A 16,528-nucleotide genomic window follows, 5' to 3' on the forward strand; every position below is an offset into this window, starting at 1 on the left:
GGGGGCGCGGGCCGGGCACCCCAGCGGGGCTGGCGGGTGCAGCCGGCGGCCGGGCCCGCGCCCCGCTCCGCTGTGAGGCCACAGCTCCCGCCCCGCGGCCTGGGAGCGGCGGCGCGGTGACGTTACGCCCCGTCCCGGCGCCGCGGCCGCTGATAAGATGGCGGGCGGGGCGGAAGTGACGGTGGGGGGAAGTTCCGTCCCGTTTGAAAGCGCCCGGCGGAGCGGCCACGGCTTTTTCCCGCCGCTCGGGCCGACGTGGCCGCTTTCACCATGGAGGCGCCGCCCGCAGGTGAGCGGGCCCGCGCCCTCCCTGCCACTGTGCCCGCCTTGCCGCCGGTGCCTCCTTCGGCTCTGCCGGGCGCCGCCTCGCCTCGCTGCGTGCGGGTGTGGGGCGCTTCAGGTCGCGGCCGTCTCTCCGGGCGTGCCGGGCTCTGCCTCTCGGCGCCGCCCGCGCCTCTGTGGGCCAGTGAGGGGGTCGGGGCTGCGGCGGGCCCCCAGCCCCGGGCGGGGGGACGCGCTGGGGCAGCCTGGCGGCTGCAGCGGGTGAGGGGCCCCGGCGGCGGGTGCACGGGGTTACGCCATGCTGCCCGGGCCGCGTCCGCGCCGGAGGCACGCCGAGACTCGGGGGCAGCTCGGGGGCGCGGCGGGGGAGGCCGCCGTGAGCCGGGCTGTGGCGCGGAGCTGGCTGGCTGGCGGGGGAGGGGGCCTAGCCCCGGGCGTGATGGCTCTTACAGGAGGAACGCCCTGAAAACAGCCCTAACATCGTAGCTGCCCGCAAAACCAGACACCCAGCCGTAACTGGTGTATTTTAAGAACAGAGTCTAAGCGTGGTGGTTCTTTTAGTTGCAAAAAATTCAAGCTTGTGATAAACTTCGGTTACTTGCAAGATAAATTATTAGATCAGCCGTACTCGCTTACTGTGTGTCACTGTGTATCGTTTTATGTTTCTCTAATAGTGCCACTATTGAAGCACTGGAAAAGGTGCAATCACTTGGCTTCTTCCGGGGTTTTAAATTTTGTTTTCATTAACACAGGAACTGAGCCGATGACTCTTGGCTCCCCGACATCTCCAAAGCCGGGAGCTAGCGCTCAGTTTCTTCCTGGATTCCTGATGGGCGATTTACCTGCGCCGGTGACTCCGCAGCCACGCGCTTTGAGCGGCCCTTCAGTTGGTGTAATGGAAATGAGGTCTCCGCTGCTTACAGGTCTGGATCTGTTAAACGCTGACAAGTTGTCCCAAAAGCAAAAGTTGGGTTTGTCTTACTCTTCTGCCTGAATGTTGCAGACTTGAATTCTTGTAGTTTTATAACTTGCTATAAATTAACCCAGCTCTTTGAATAAGTGAACACAAGTGTATTCAGTGGCATCTGGCTAAGTAGACTAAAGTTTAATAAAAGTTTTAAATGCAGCAGTTGTGATACCAGGAAAAGTTGCTTTTACATGGAAGGTTACATGAACATCTTCTAATATAAAATCAATTTCTGTAGCTCTTTATATGTCAGTTGCATATGCAGCCATCAGTGTTTTCTCTTTGTTTAAAACGGATTTCTGCTGGTAAACTAAATGCAGCTTCTGCAAGCTGCTGATTTCTTTGCAATGAATTCTAAAAAGTCACTCGAAGATTGTCAGAATTCTAAAAACTGGATGGAGAAAAACTAAGGAATACCTCTTAATGTGTACCTAGTAGTTGTATTTAGTCTTGATGTCTGCTGTAATTGGACTGGAGTAGTGACTTTTACTGACTGTAGGTGCTCATCTTTTTTCCAACTAGAAAAAGTCTTTACCTGTGTTTCTAAGATGATGGCATTGTATGTCTGTTTTTCTCTCTTGAGAAGTGTGAGTAATTAACAACTTCTTCAATTTATTTCATGTCATGGGTGATCTTGGCTTTCTATTAAATCAGTTGGTGTAATCTAAATATCTGACAGTGCTAGCAAACTAGTAATTTATTTTTTTTTTAAATGAGGATAAAAGTACTGCAGATAGTTTTAGATACTAATTTCTTTCAATTTCAAGCAGAATTGGACTTGAGGATCCTTATGGGTCCCTTCCAATTAGAGATATTCTGTTTGGTGGTCTGTTAGTCTCCTGCTTCTTGCTCTTGTCCACCACCACCCCACCTCCTGTCTCCCCCACATACAAACCTCTTAAGAAAATATTTATGAAATTGAAAACAGTCATGTGAATTTCATCTAATTGTTTTTAAAAGAGTTTATTACAGCCTCAGAGTTTCAATTCTAGAAAAGGGGGAACCAGCAGGATACTATCACAGGTCTCCTGAAATGAGTGATTGAGTGTATCACTGAAACTGCAAACCTTGATGGGAGAGTGCTTTATATAATATACTGTAACAGTTCTTGAATGTGTTAAACAGTTCAAAGAGGAACTTTGAAGTTTTGAAGCTCAGAATTTAGTATTGAAAAGTACTTTGGAAAAGCCTAATTTTGAAACGTTTTGCAAGTGAAAACTGTTAAGTCAAACTAGTCCCCCTCACTCTGGGGTAAGCCCACACAAAGTGTGCAGAGATATGTCAAGATCTTGTCAAAGTCAAAAGTCAGTTTATGTCAAAAGTCAGTTTAATTCTCTGTTATACTGGTAGTCCCAAAGTTTACAAAATGAGGGAGCAGCTGGCTTAACTTGATCCTGACTAAACACAAGCTAGTCCCTGCTCTGAAGAGCTTACATTTTATTTGATATGAAATTACATGGGAAGGTAAGGGATTTTGATAGTGGGAACGTGACAGCATGTGCAATGTCTGTGTGCATTTTGGTATGGTTCTTTAGCATGTAGAATGTCCCAAGTCTTAAAAACCTTGCTTTTGCATCTCAGCTACAGGGGAGTTAGTCTCAAACATTTAAAATAACCTGCCCTAAAATAGGAAGATGTAGCTATGCTCAGAATTTCATAAAGAGAACAAGTGCATGTAAGTAGTGAATATACTATTTTAATAAGAGGTTTGTTTTAGATGATAACTTGTGTAAGGAGGCAGTTTGGCATGTGGTATTCTTATGTAGAACAGTAAAACCTGAACAGTTTGGTAGGCCAGATGGTTTTGCAAACGCCCAGTGAAACAAGTCTTTCATGGCTGAATTTACTGTTGAAGTTTCAAGAGCAAGTAGCAGTGGAGTAAGATTGCAAGTTCTGTCACGCTTTTCATTTGTTCCTTTTAATTGCAGGAGGATCTCCCCCACAACCAGTAGTCCCTACACATAAAGATAAAAGCGGTGCCCCACCAGTTAGAAGCATATATGATGAATTATCTAGTCCTGGGCTTGGATCAACACCTCTAACCTCAAGAAGACCAGTAAGTGGCTTAGGTACTGGCCTGTTAGCAGATATGAGGCAGCTTACTGCTTCAGTGATTTCTTTAACTCGGGTGTATAAACTGTAACAAAGTGACTGGTGAGTTGTCATATGCTGCTGTTCCTTAGGGTGTTTGGTGTGCATGTTCCTATGTAGTCAAAATGAGAGCTGCAGTCATGGAGCTATCTCCTATTGCTACTGATTTTTTTTCAATACTGTAGAGAATGAAAAATGAAAATCGCACCTCTGCTATGCTTTGTACATGACAAATGCAGACTTATTGCAGCTTTTCACTTTGCAAATTTATTGGGCTGTTGATTGCCGGAAGAGTCCAAATAATGTGCTCTTTTCTTTTAGTGGGCAGTAGAGGCACTTACTGAAATAGAAGGAATTTTGTGCAGAGTAAAACATCTAATTAAAATTTGGCCATGGATGTAGGGTTAATTTTGAAAGAATAACATTTAACATTTCTAGAAGGTCACTCTAATAATAAGCTCCACTACTTATGTCAGCTGAGCAGTCTAGTGTAAGTTGGTTCTTTTTTAGTGAACATGATTCTTTTGATTCAAGGAGAAGGCCTTTCACTGAATAAGCAGTCTTTGTATTGAGTGTCGCCTTCTGAAAAGTTTATTTTGAAAGTTCATGTTCTCTGTGAAGGACAGAATCAATACTGTCTTGAAAGAGTGGGTATCAACCCAAAACAACAAAACAGTGAGCAGCTATCAGAATGCTAGGTCTACTGGTGCTGCAGTTTGTTTGATCTTGTCCAAGAAATGACAGGATTCAAGCTAAAAATATGCTAAGTTTTTTTTTTCATATTGAAATACTTCTGTGTTTTTAAAAAAGTAACTGCTAGCAGCTAAAACCCAAAGTATACTTTCCTTCAGTGCAGGTGCACTAAGTAGTTGAGAGGGAAAGGAAGTCTGGTCACGAGGAATACAACTCGGGGTTATGCTCCCATTAGTTCTAAGTGCTTTAGTGAAAATCAAATGCTGGTAACTTAGGATACTGGTATCCTTTCCATCAGGATGACATGAACGTTGTGAGTTAATATACTACAGCAATAGTGAGATGCCTGTTTTGAAAAAGTTAAGCTATAAAGTTTCTGAGTATTGATACCCAAAGTGACTTTGTTTTACAAAGCGTATGTGATTGGTGTTAGGGAATGTTTTTGTCAGTTCCTATTACCTAAAGCTTGCCCTAAGCCTAAGTAAGCTGCCGCCTTGTATACCGGTAACTCTTGTTAGATGATAAAATACTATACAGACCCTGAATTCTGTTGCTTGTGTTGCTTCCCTTCTGTAGCTTGCCCTACATTCCTATACTATCTCTGATACCTGCATTTAAGCCTCTGATCAGGAAGGTCAACTGTGTTCTCTTCTAAGGCTTAGCAGTCAGCTGGAAATTCCAGAAGGTAATAGCTGAGCCCTACTGGATGTCCAGGCTATCTGCTAGGCTGTGTGCTAGAATGGAAAAACATTGTCAACTAACTTCATAATCATGTATTAAATATACATGTAACTATCTGTTCTTACTCTTGAAAGTTAGGAGTGACTTAAGGCAAACAGTTAGTAATCTTGCCTGAAGTTACCTGGAAATGATCTCTTCTGATCTAAGAAGTGTACCTGTAAGAATGATTTGTTACTTTCTGTATTTTAATGCAGGCCAGCTTTTCTCTAACACAGAGCCCATTGGTTGGAACTATGTCATCAACTCCTGGAACAGGTAGATGTCCTTTGAAAATGTATAATCTACTTTCTTACTGCTTTCCTTTACACAAAAGTCATCACTGTTCAAGCTACATCAACTTGCTAATTTGCAAAGGAGTTGCGTGTTTATTTGTTAGCTTTTCAAAAGGTATATAGATGTGAATAGGAAATATTTTTCCGTTTTGAGACTGAATTTCAATCAACTTTGCTTACTCCTTATTCAAAACTTGTTGAGCTGAGCACAGAGGTGGTTGTACTTGAGTGAAGCAGCCTTCCATCTTCATAAGGTTTCCTACCTTGTGTATGAAACGATGGCTTCTTGCTGGTTGTTGTCTTTTGCTGCCTTGTTCCTTTTGGCTTCTGCATTAAGTTGCTGTTGTTTAGAGGTCAAGGAGAAAGCTAGGTTGCTAGTCATAACACTTAATAGCATGTTTGCAGACTGAAGTTTGGATTGACTTACTGTTAGTCTGTGTCTGCAAATCTCCATCAGACTCTTCCATATGCAAGTGAAATGACTGATACTGAATTTGTTCTTTCACTATAGGCTCTCAAGATTATCTGTCTGGCAAAAGTAATTTGTTAAACAATGCCATTTTGATTTAACAGCTTCAAGTGTGTTCAGTTCTGCAAGTATTGGGCAGCCTAGGAAGACTACTCTATCTCCTGCTCAGCTAGATCCTTTTTACACTCAGGGTGATTCCCTGACTTCAGAAGATCAGCTTGATGACACATGGGTAACTGTATTTGGGTGAGTTGATTCCCAAAACATTGGAAAAAAACATGGGTGAAGTCTTTGCAACATACGGAAAGAAGTACTTGGACGTTGCTGTTGTCTGGTGTTCCTAGGTTCTGCAGGACACACAATTGTACTTAAAAGCCTCCAAATGCATGTATTGTAGTGAAGCACCTTAACTTAAGCTACATGTTAATTTTTTCAAGTTAAAAGGGCACTGTTCTGCTATTAAGGTGTGTGGTGAAGTAAAAATGCCTAGAATAAAATATTCCTCAAGTCACTGCTGCTGAAAAGGCATTAACACACTGGTGTCTCTTGAATTTCTAAAAACCCTTCACAGGGTTTTATTTTTAGCACCAGAATTCTTAAACTACTCATCATTTTTTTAGTATTCTTTCTGTCTTTTCAGATTTCCTCAAGCATCAGCTTCCTATATTCTTCTACAGTTTGCTCAATATGGAAACATACTAAAGCATGTGGTATGTCTTACTTTTCGCAAATAGATCTCAAATTATCTGGTTCATTCTTCAAAGGGATAAGTGTCACAGTTTTCACTTGATCTTTCAGATGTCCAACACAGGAAACTGGATGCATATTCGATACCAGTCTAAGCTTCAAGCCCGGAAAGCCTTAAGCAAAGATGGAAGAATTTTTGGTGAATCTATCATGATTGGTGTCAAACCGTGTATAGATAAAGTAAGTTAACAGCTGCTTTTATTTAAATATAAGGCACTCTGCTTTTGGGCTGCCTCTTTATTTTCCCTGACCTCTTTAACATTTTTCCTTTTTTGAATTGCAAAGCATAGATAGTTCAGTTATAAAGGTATAGTCTATTATACCTTACATGAGTTCTTAAGTATTTGTCAAAATTTCCTGCTGAGAAGGGTCACTGTGGGAAATCCCTGTGCTCGTTGGAAGTTCCAATGCACAGAATTATGCTGATGTACAAGGTATGAAGTGAAACTGTAACATAAGAGACAATGGAAATTAAAGAGTTGCCCAGACTGGAATTTGTGGGATTTAGGGGCTGTGATATATGTGTGATGGCAGATTTTGGCTGACATTAGTACATATAGTGAGCAGATTACAAGTTTCCACTACTTTGCAATGCTGTAATACAATGTATAAATGATTGCAGCGAGGAAAGTGCTTGGTGGTGGTATGTACTTGTGTGCTTTGTACTGACAGGCAATTTACCTGTGGTCTTCTCTGTTTAGTATTTTTTTTTTTTACATTGTTAACCCTCTTTTTAAGAGTGTGATGGAAACCTTTGAAAGAAGTTCTACATCCCCAGTGTCTTCAGTCTTCACTCCACCTTCAAAATCTGTCAGCACACCAGTACAACCTGCAAATAATACCACAAGGATTTCTACAATGAGACCTCTTGCAACAGCATATAAAGCTTCCACTAGTGACTATCAGGTATTTTAAGGAGAACAGAAGCATGTGGTTTTGTGCTCTTTCCCTTCAGTTGTATGAGGCTGCACACACATGAAGTTGTGTGACCTTAGCCTTTATTTTCTCCTGTCATTTCCTTAAATATGGCGTTCAAGTACAAACTCGGTCTGTTCAGTCTCTCAAAAAATAAGAAAAAAAAATTGACTTGTCACTTTTCCAGAGGTTAGGGGCTTGTTTTGAAAATCTTTTGAGCATACTATGTCAAAATACAGTACCACTAATGGAAAAAAAAAACCTGGTTCCTGTAAGAAGAATTAATTATATGCTGACTGTTTCTTTTTATTTTCTCTCTTCCTCTTTCCCCCCCGCCTTCTAGGTGGTTTCTGACAGACAAACTCCTAGGAAAGATGAAAGTATTGTATCTAAAGCAATGGAATATGTGTTCGGCTGGTAATACACAAGAGGAAGTAATACAAAGTTGGTCAGGGTTTGAAATATACAACTGGCATCTGTGGTTAGTTGTATAACTACTGGTGGCAGTAATTTAACTTACATCTCACCTGTTTTGCCTTCAGTTATTTCAGCAGACATGTAGCTTGCACTTTAAATGATGGCAATGTACACACGGTTTGAAAAACTGAGTAAGTGTAAATAAGTGCTTTTCCCCCATTTGTGCTCTGATTGCATGATTGTAGAAAAAATAGCAGCACTGACTTTTCCTCTGTAATTACTTTCTCTGAATTACTTCCCAGTAAGTTGGAAATGTTTAAAATGGCAGCTTTATTTACTAATGCCTTTAATTTTATTGGGTGTTTTTTCCTGGAAAGGTGATGGGCAACCTGCTGGAAGAACGCTATACACAGCTGGCTCCCAGGGACAGGACTGCTTTTAGCATATGTGACTTTAATTTTTTTTTATTAAGATTCATTGCTGGTTTATAATCTCTGGCATCATGTTTTGAATGTCATAGCAACCTTATAACTCTTTGTATTATTAATAAAGCTAAATCAAGTTAAGGTTTTCTTAGGTGGTTTTCTCAACAAGTATGAGTTCTGTTAGGAAAAACTATTTGCAGTAGTCCAAGTATGATGCTGCCTAATGTTTATTAAAGTGTTATCAGCAGAGCAGGTGCTGCTGATTTTTACTTTAGTACCAACTAGTGTTAAAACTAGCTAATGTAGAAATCTCTCCATGGGTATTTCATAGCAACGTGCACTTAAGAGGTAACAAACTGTAGCATTCTAACATAAAAATGTTGAGTAGAAATAGCTGAATAGAAAAATGCAATGTGGTAGTGGCCAGAGCTGCGTTCATTTCAAGACTTTTCTAAGAAATTGTCTTTAAGGTATTGGCTGAATGATGATTGTGTTTTTCAAAAAAATTGAACTTCCAGCATCCTGAAGCTTCCATTTGGAGGTGAGCCTCTCCAGTAATCATATGTGTTATGTAAGCCCATAGTCTTCAATGAAGATAAAGGTCTCTTTCATCTGGGAAGAGAGCAAGTTTTCTTCAGTACTTGGGAAACTATGTGCAACTACTACTTTTTGAGTTTGTGGCTGTGTTTAGTGTGGGTCAACATCAGTATTTTAGTTTGGCTCAGTAGTGTGCTGGTCAGGTGAATGTTCAGACATACCCATTTCCATGCTTTTGCTTCACGCTGCAGTGTGGTCTTGGAGTTCTTCAGCTGCTCCTCTCTGATGAAATTAGAATGAAAAGATAAGTCCAGGATACTCGGATGTCCCTCGGATACTAATGGGCACCCAGTTTACAGGATTAAGCTAGAGAGGGTCCTGAGTAAAATCCCCAAAGCACTTAGTGGGAAATAAGGTTTCTACCTCAGGGCACGTTGGTGCTTCGTTGTATGCTTTAGCAGTAACCTATGTACAAGTGGATTGGGAGATATTTGAGATGCATTTTACTGTATTTGCTGGCTGATGCTTTTGGATTATTGGTTGCTGCTCTTCCATTTGCATTTGATCACAGGGAGCTGCTTAAACCTAATTAATATCTGAATGTGTTTTCTCAGAAAACATCTGGCTTTTTCTTGGTGAAAAATGTTTGTTACGGAGATGGCTTCAGAAAGAAAATGGGTAGTTCAGCTAAATTCTTGTTTTGGTCGTTGCTTTGCGAAGCACACTTCTGGTGCACTTCAGACTTGTAATGATGTGTATTGGATTTAGCTTAGTGAAGTGATGAATAAGATTTAACTTGTATCAAGTAAGTTTGAAGCTAAATACATAAGGAAGGAGTTGGAGGCAAAGTCAGTAGTTTAGGACCTGTTTTATCGGTAAGTACCAGATGTAAAACTGTGCTGAGTTGTGGGTTTGGTGTTTTTGTTTGGGGGGGTTATTTGTGTGTGAAAGGGCGGAGGATATTGAGAAGTACATGTGTGAAGAATCTCTGAAACACTTGGAAGGTATTATAGTAAACCTTTTCAAGGCTAGATACTGTTGTTAGGTAGCATTGTATTTAAAAATCCAATTTTTCCTGTTTGTTAACTATGTACCTGCTGCTTTCCAACAAGGAAGGATTCTCTTCTAGCTGTAGCTAGATGTGATTTACATTAAAACCAAAGTTACAGACTTCAGCTAGTGATGTGTACCATACTTACGAAACTGTTTTGGTTTCAGTTGTATGGGGTTTGTTGTAAGACTCTGGAATATATTTTCCATAGGATTACGACTTTAGTTTAAAATAAAACTAATGAATAATTTTTTTCTGTTATCTGCCTCCATCATAAGTATATTACTCAGGGATCTAATTTGCTTCTTTTAATACATTGATCTGCACGGTTTTAAATTCTAGAAGGATTTGTTCTATTGTCTCAGTGGTAATTTCATTACAGTTTTAACAGGTATTTTTTTGGTAGAGAATTTTATAACTTGGAGATAGCATTTATTTTTATTGTACTTTTCCCCCTCCCACCTCTCCTCAATTTTATTTTTCTAGAACTTTCAAAATGACTGGTATTTGTTTGGGTAATCCATGTACAGTAACTTACAATGAAGATCAAATGTTATGAGTACTTTAGGTCTGCCTCTCATCTCAAGTTGCAGGCATCTACCTCCCCCCTGTGGCAGATCTTCAGAACTCTAATGAGAGGTTTTAACTGAATAGAATATGGTATCTTAATTAAACTATTTAGGAAGTGCATAAACAGTACTGTGAGATAATAGCAGTGCTCAAATGTCTCATAGTTGAAGTGTTTCTGTAATAAAAGAAGAAAGGACAGAGTTTACTAAATATCTTAATTAGGGAGTAAGTCAGACTTCTAAATACTGCTTCAATGAAATAGTTCTTAAACTTTATTTAAAATCTTACCAGTGTTCACTAATTTTAATTGAGATGGACAAATTGTCCAAATTTTTTTAGCAGAATATACTGCAATATTCATTCTGTATGAACATAATTTTCGTCTTTCTAGTAGTCTGAGTGCATGTGTAAAAATGAGTCTCATGGGTTTTCTTTAATTTGACTGTAGGTGACTAGACCACAGATGAGTCTGCAAAAAGGTACTGCTTAAGTATGTTTAGAAATAGTAAGCTGTTCAGTTAAGTGATGAAAACAAAATAAACTGCCTTACAAACAACTTGTAACCAGGAGTTGCTTTACTGAATTTCAGACTGCAGGTGAGAAGGCTCTAGAATAAAAATTCTAAATCTCTAGTAAAAACATCAGTCCTTGGGCAATTTCATGGCTTTGTAGTAATGCCTTTTTTAATTGTTTGGGCAAGAGTAAAAGGTGTTCTTTTGATGCGGTCTCTCTAAGCATCGAAGTGCAGACAGTACTGACTTTCACACTTCTGTTAGTGTTTCTAAATTAAAATTCAGCTGGTGTAGTTACCTTTAAAAATGAATTCATAATTAATAACTTTGTAAATTTTTTTTGCCTTCTATTAAGGAATCTTTTGACTCAAGTTTAAGTTTTTGTGTAATACATCAATTGTGTTTCTAGCAACAAATTTATCTTTTCAACTTTCTGCAAGTAAAACTCATGTTGAAATCAAGAGCATGTCGGAGAAGCTGTGAATTCTTATGTCCTATATAATGTCATTATCTTGATTCTTCTTTTAAGTTACTCAGTTTTGTAAGTGAAACTTCCAGCTTAAATAAAGAGGTTATTGTTGATGTAAGCAGATGCAGTTAAAGCAATCTAAAAATTCTGGTCTCTAGATGAAGTGGTGTTCTTTGTTCATTATGGTCCTCTTGTGTTTGAAGTTGGAGACTGATTAGAAACAGCATGAAAGTAAGGAATTGCTCTGAACAGTCATTGTTTTATTTTGCTCAATTGTTTATCACATCAGATTTTGGTACAGTTTACTGCAGGAATCAGTTTGAACATATCTGTCATTGTAGGGAAGAAATGAATTTTCCACATTAAAAATAGAGAACTCTTCAATGATACTGTTTTCCCCTTTCTGTTGTGTATGTCAGCCACCTAATTAGCTTCTTGTTTAGCTGCCCTTGGAGCCCTGTGTGTTCTGTGAGAATTTGTCCATTGTTGCAAAATCAAGTTCCAAAAAATGCTTTCTTTTTCGAGGATCTTTCCAATCTCCTGGTATTAAGGAGGTAGCCTTGAATATGTGAAGCAAGGATAACATGACAAATGGATGTGCTTGGAGATCTTGGAAATGATAGCTTGGTCACGTGGATTATCCAGTTATTAATAGACTGTTCTGAAACCTGAAGATAGTTCAGAATTGTTTATGAGATAAAGTGGTGCAGCTGAATATTTAAGTTGGAACCCAGACTGGGCAAGTTTTTTTAAGTGCAAGTATGCGAACTGGTGGTAGTTCTCTTGCCAAAACTCCCGTTTCCTCCTGGCAACTAAACATGTATCGGGCTTGAAAGAATCATGGCTGCAACACTGGCTGTCATGACATAAAGCACTGTAAAATGAATTTATTAAGCTGTTTAGATCTTGTAATGTATTAATAATGTATGTTATTAATCCAAGCAGTATCAGTTTCCAGTCTCCTGCTCAAAAATGCACAGCAGTCAGGCTGCAACAGACCTCAGACCTTGCTTCCATAAAGTCATAAAATGGTAACAAAATTTACTCTTTATTTCAGTTCTTTGCTGCAAAGTAACCAGCTTCTCTTGCACAACATGCTTTCTGGGCTGGCAAGTACTTTGACTTGCTGGGCTTTCCCACCGAGTGCTCTTAGCTCTCCTTTCAAAGTTAGGAAATTTGATTTGTTTACTGTGTAGGATTGCATGGGTGGGTAAGATCATGCTGCTGACTTTAGTGGAATTGGTGGAAGGTCTGCAGTATTTTCCAAGCATGCAATATGATAGCATGTAGTATCACATTTCAATAGATGAAATACATTTACAATTGTCTATCATAGGATACTATAATGGGCTATTGATTTTTAGGTGCCACAGTTTCTTTGTAATTGAACTGTGCTCGTGAATGTATGAAAATCTTCATTTGCAGACTGAAGGTCATAAAGTAAAAATTGCACAGAGGTCAACCTTAAATACAAGCTAGAGAACAGTCTAATATTAATTACATTATTTTTCCAGATGACTGCATTAACAATGGAGCTTGCATGTATATTGAATGCTATGAGTTTTGTTCTTGCTAATGGTAGCTTGTAAAAAAAAGACATTAATTGTTATTCCTATGCACGCACTTAGACTTGCCAGCTTTCCAGTTTCTAGCAAATGTGGTGGCTCTTTAGAATAAGAGGTATCAAACAGCTTTCCTCCAGGTACATTGTAGGAATGGGGTAGGATGAATGTATTTCTTCACTTAAAGGCTTAAAACATCTTTCTAAAAATCAATGTTGTGCAGACAATTGCATAATTAAGAATCTAAAACATACTTTTAATTATTAAAGACACATCTAGCCTAACAGATAATACAATGAATAACTGCAGTATTAGTATTTTAATGGAGTAGATGGTGGCAGTGACTGTCTTTTCAGCTTTTGACCATCTAGTCCTTGTTGAGCATCTTACTAATTGAGTTTTAAAATGTTTTTTTATCGCTGGAAAAGGTCCTGAAAGACACAGAATCATGGATTATCTAGAGTTTGAAGGGACCCATAGGACAATAGAGTCTTAATTCCTGATACTACAACTATGGCACTAGTACATGATATAACTTGCTGCTAACAGTGGCAGCAGCTGGCATTCTGTGCCCCAGGAGGTGAAAACAAGTTTATTTGGATGAATTAAAGCTGTAATAGCATATCAAAGTGTGGTGCAGGAACAGCTACATAGCTGCTTCACTTCTAGAAGACCTTTGTGGCATCTGACTCTGGATGGGTATATAATGAACCCTGAGAAATGGTATGTGTGTATACCAGATATTCAGTGTATTATTGATGGAATATATAATGTGACAAAGACCAGGTCAAGTGTAATTATTTATTCAAAAACTAATGAAATCTGTAAGGCATGAAGAGTAGTCTGAAAAAGCGATTGGGAAAGTTTTCTGCTGTACAAATACTTTATCACCAAACTACTGTAAAATACAACATGTATTAGAAGCTTATGTTCTGATATCTTTGCCACTTCAGATGCATTTGGAAAGTTTAAGACACTGAACTTTGACACACAACTATAACAATGGTGCACTGACCTCTGAACCTTAACACTTGCATGAAGAGGTTATGTAGATATGTCATTTGCTTTCAGATCTATCACAGCATGAAGAGGGTAAGAAAAGGTAGTAGCATTTTCTCAGTATTCTTCCTCTGCCCCTTTTTTGTGCAATTAAAGTAGCACGATAGAAATTGTCACCTCTGTTTCTGAAAAAACTACCACCTCCCCACTGTGTTAAGTGGGTATTGCATGAAATGTGGCTGACTTAGTGATGCTGTAAATGCTTGTAGTGAAAGAAGTGCACAGTATTTTCTCTACCTAACATGTTTTTGATTGGCATTCTGTGTAAGGTCTTTATTTTCTGGGTGAAGGATTATGTTTTAACAACTGTAAGTGATTTTGTTGGTATCATTTTCTGACCATCGGGAATTGCTGAGACTTGAGTTCCTGCAGGATGCACTGGGAGTCACTGCACATGTAGCTTGTGTGAACTTTGAGCTGGAAAAAAATTACATGTAAGGCATTTGATTCCACCATGTCTATGTTGGGTTCTGTTAGATTTTTGTCTCCTCCCTCAAAAATTGTGGGGTGAATTGGGAGAGGTTGGTTCCACTGAAAGATGTGCCATCTTTGTTGTAGAACGGAAAGACATGAGATCATGCTAGGTGGTGTTCAGACATAAAGCCGCTATATTGCTCATAAAGAGAAAGGTACACCGAAGCTCTACAAGGAATTGCTGCACCAGTATTTTAACCTACTGAAATTTGAGCTACAGTGTAAATAACACCTGGCAGTCACCTTGTTAGCCTCAGGTTGAGTATTGTTACTGAACATAAGGTAATGGGGTTTTCCTCTAATTAGATTTATATATATATATGTGCTCTGTATCGGGGTAAACTTGTGCAATAATTTGCAGATGTAATTTAAATGCATTATTTTTTTATAACACATGAAAGCCAGAAAAAACCTTGAAGATGCAGTGTGACAGCAAGAAGGAATTCTTGAAGATACATTACTGAAAACCGAGGACTACTACCACAAAAGTTAGTCAATAGGACTGGAAAACTGTTATTTTTTTAAAAAATACAAACCCAAACCCCAAAACTTATTTATTGCAAGTAATGTATACAGACTTTGATTTTTGGGTAGGTCTGATAGCTGACCAGATGATTTACTGTTAACTGCATTTGAAATGCCAGTTACAGAGTATATTGTAATTGTTCTCTGAAGCCACTAAGGTCCAAAAAAATCATTTTACTTCAACTGTAAGTCTAATTGTTCTTTTCTGAAGTGTTACAATATTGTGTTTAATATCCAGTGTTTTTAATCCTAAGAATGTTTTCTCAAACTTTTGTCTCTTGAAGTTGGTGGGAATCCTAAAGTTGAAATCTCCAGCTTTACCATGGCAGTACTTAAATAGTTGGTGAGCTTGACAGTGTGTTAAATGAATTTGGGGTGTATTTTATTATTAACCTCATACAAACAAATATACTAATGTCATCAAAGAAAATTCAGTAAAATCAGGGGAAATTGTTATGGAGCTCACAGGCTAATGGAAGAAGGCCTCGTGTTTTCAGCACAATTCTGAAGTTGTCCGAACAGTCACGTGGAATGTTTTTTTGGTGTTTCTGTGGTGTGGGTTTTTTGTTTGTTTTTGCAACCGCAGTCCAGCACTGTTTAGAGCTGATGGTGTAGACTTTGTCTTCAGTACTACGAGAAGACTATAAGTCTAGCCATTTTAAAAGGAAAAGAAATTAATTTGGCTGACTGCAGCAAACTTGAGCAGCAACCTGATCTGACACATGAGGTCACAGTGCTTGCCTAGGCATCTCTAGTTTCACATATGTTGGGCTTAAATATGAACATCTTTTCCTACAGCTAGCTGCAAAACAGAAGAGGATCTGTTATTAACCTGCATATTGTTATTGTGGGTGGTTGATTGTCATTCCCTCTTGATCATAATTTTCTATCCTATCTGTTATTTTTATCCAACAGTTTTCTTCCCAATTTATTGCATGCTCAAGTTCAAAAAGAAATAGTTTTGCTTTCTGTGGAATACAAATAAATGTTCTACAGTGGAAAATGTCGCCCACCATTGCACTGCCTTTATCCCTTTCCTAAGGGTACTTCAGTGGGCACGTGAAGCCTTTGCCGGTTATGTTGTGTCTGTGTTCCGAGATCAGCTGATCACCTCTGTTCTCATTGTACCTCAGGCTGACCTTGGCTCAGCAGGAAAAGCCTGCCTGAAAATAGACACCAATACTGGCAATTAGTATGATAAACTGGTGGATTCTTTTTATACATTTTAGCTGCAGAGATTCTAGGCAGGGAGGAAATTGTGTGATCTTTACCATGCAGGGAGAAAAAGCACGGGCATAGCAAGTAACGTGAAAGATGATGGCTTAGAAGCTTTAGGTTACCATAAACGCCTGTTTCCAGGCTTCCGTTCTTATGTGGAAAGGATCTTGCTCTTGCAGGAGAATCCCTCTCCAGAACCCAGGGATCTCCTCTCTTAATTGCTGAAGATTTTCCTTAGCAGAAATAATCGGAATATTATAATAAATGTGTCAAACCTGTAGGGATGCCTGAGACCACCTGGAACACAGAACTATTTGTTCTGGTGCCTATGCTTCTGTACTGGTTTTGGGCACTATGGCAAGAATGGGAGCCTTTTGTAAGCACTGTATAGACATTTTGGAAGAAGTAGGTACGAGCCCGCAGAACTTGGAACCTGGAAATGTGAGATTGTTGGAAATCAGGGGTCTTAATTTTGTAGGTATGAAAACTGATTAACTGAAAGATTAAATTACTTATTCCAGGGTTATACAGC

General features: G+C 39.3%; 1 protein-coding gene across 1 annotated transcript; it reads left to right on the plus strand.

Annotated features, from left to right (window-relative positions):
- Positions 1–171: 171 nt before the first annotated feature.
- NUP35 (nucleoporin 35) lies at positions 172–14,961 on the plus strand. Its single transcript, XM_055811906.1, has 9 exons — positions 172–289; positions 1,035–1,205; positions 3,178–3,305; positions 4,969–5,029; positions 5,620–5,761; positions 6,156–6,225; positions 6,314–6,442; positions 7,001–7,168; positions 7,521–14,961. The coding sequence occupies exons 1-9, from the start codon at positions 271–273 to the stop codon at positions 7,596–7,598; spliced, it is 966 nt and encodes a 321-aa protein (XP_055667881.1). The 5' UTR covers positions 172–270; the 3' UTR covers positions 7,599–14,961.
- The last annotated feature ends 1,567 nt before the right edge of the window (positions 14,962–16,528 follow it).

The sequence above is a fragment of the Falco peregrinus genome, chromosome 8 (assembly GCF_023634155.1).
Source record: "Falco peregrinus isolate bFalPer1 chromosome 8, bFalPer1.pri, whole genome shotgun sequence".
NCBI classification, from domain to species: Eukaryota; Metazoa; Chordata; class Aves; order Falconiformes; family Falconidae; genus Falco; species Falco peregrinus.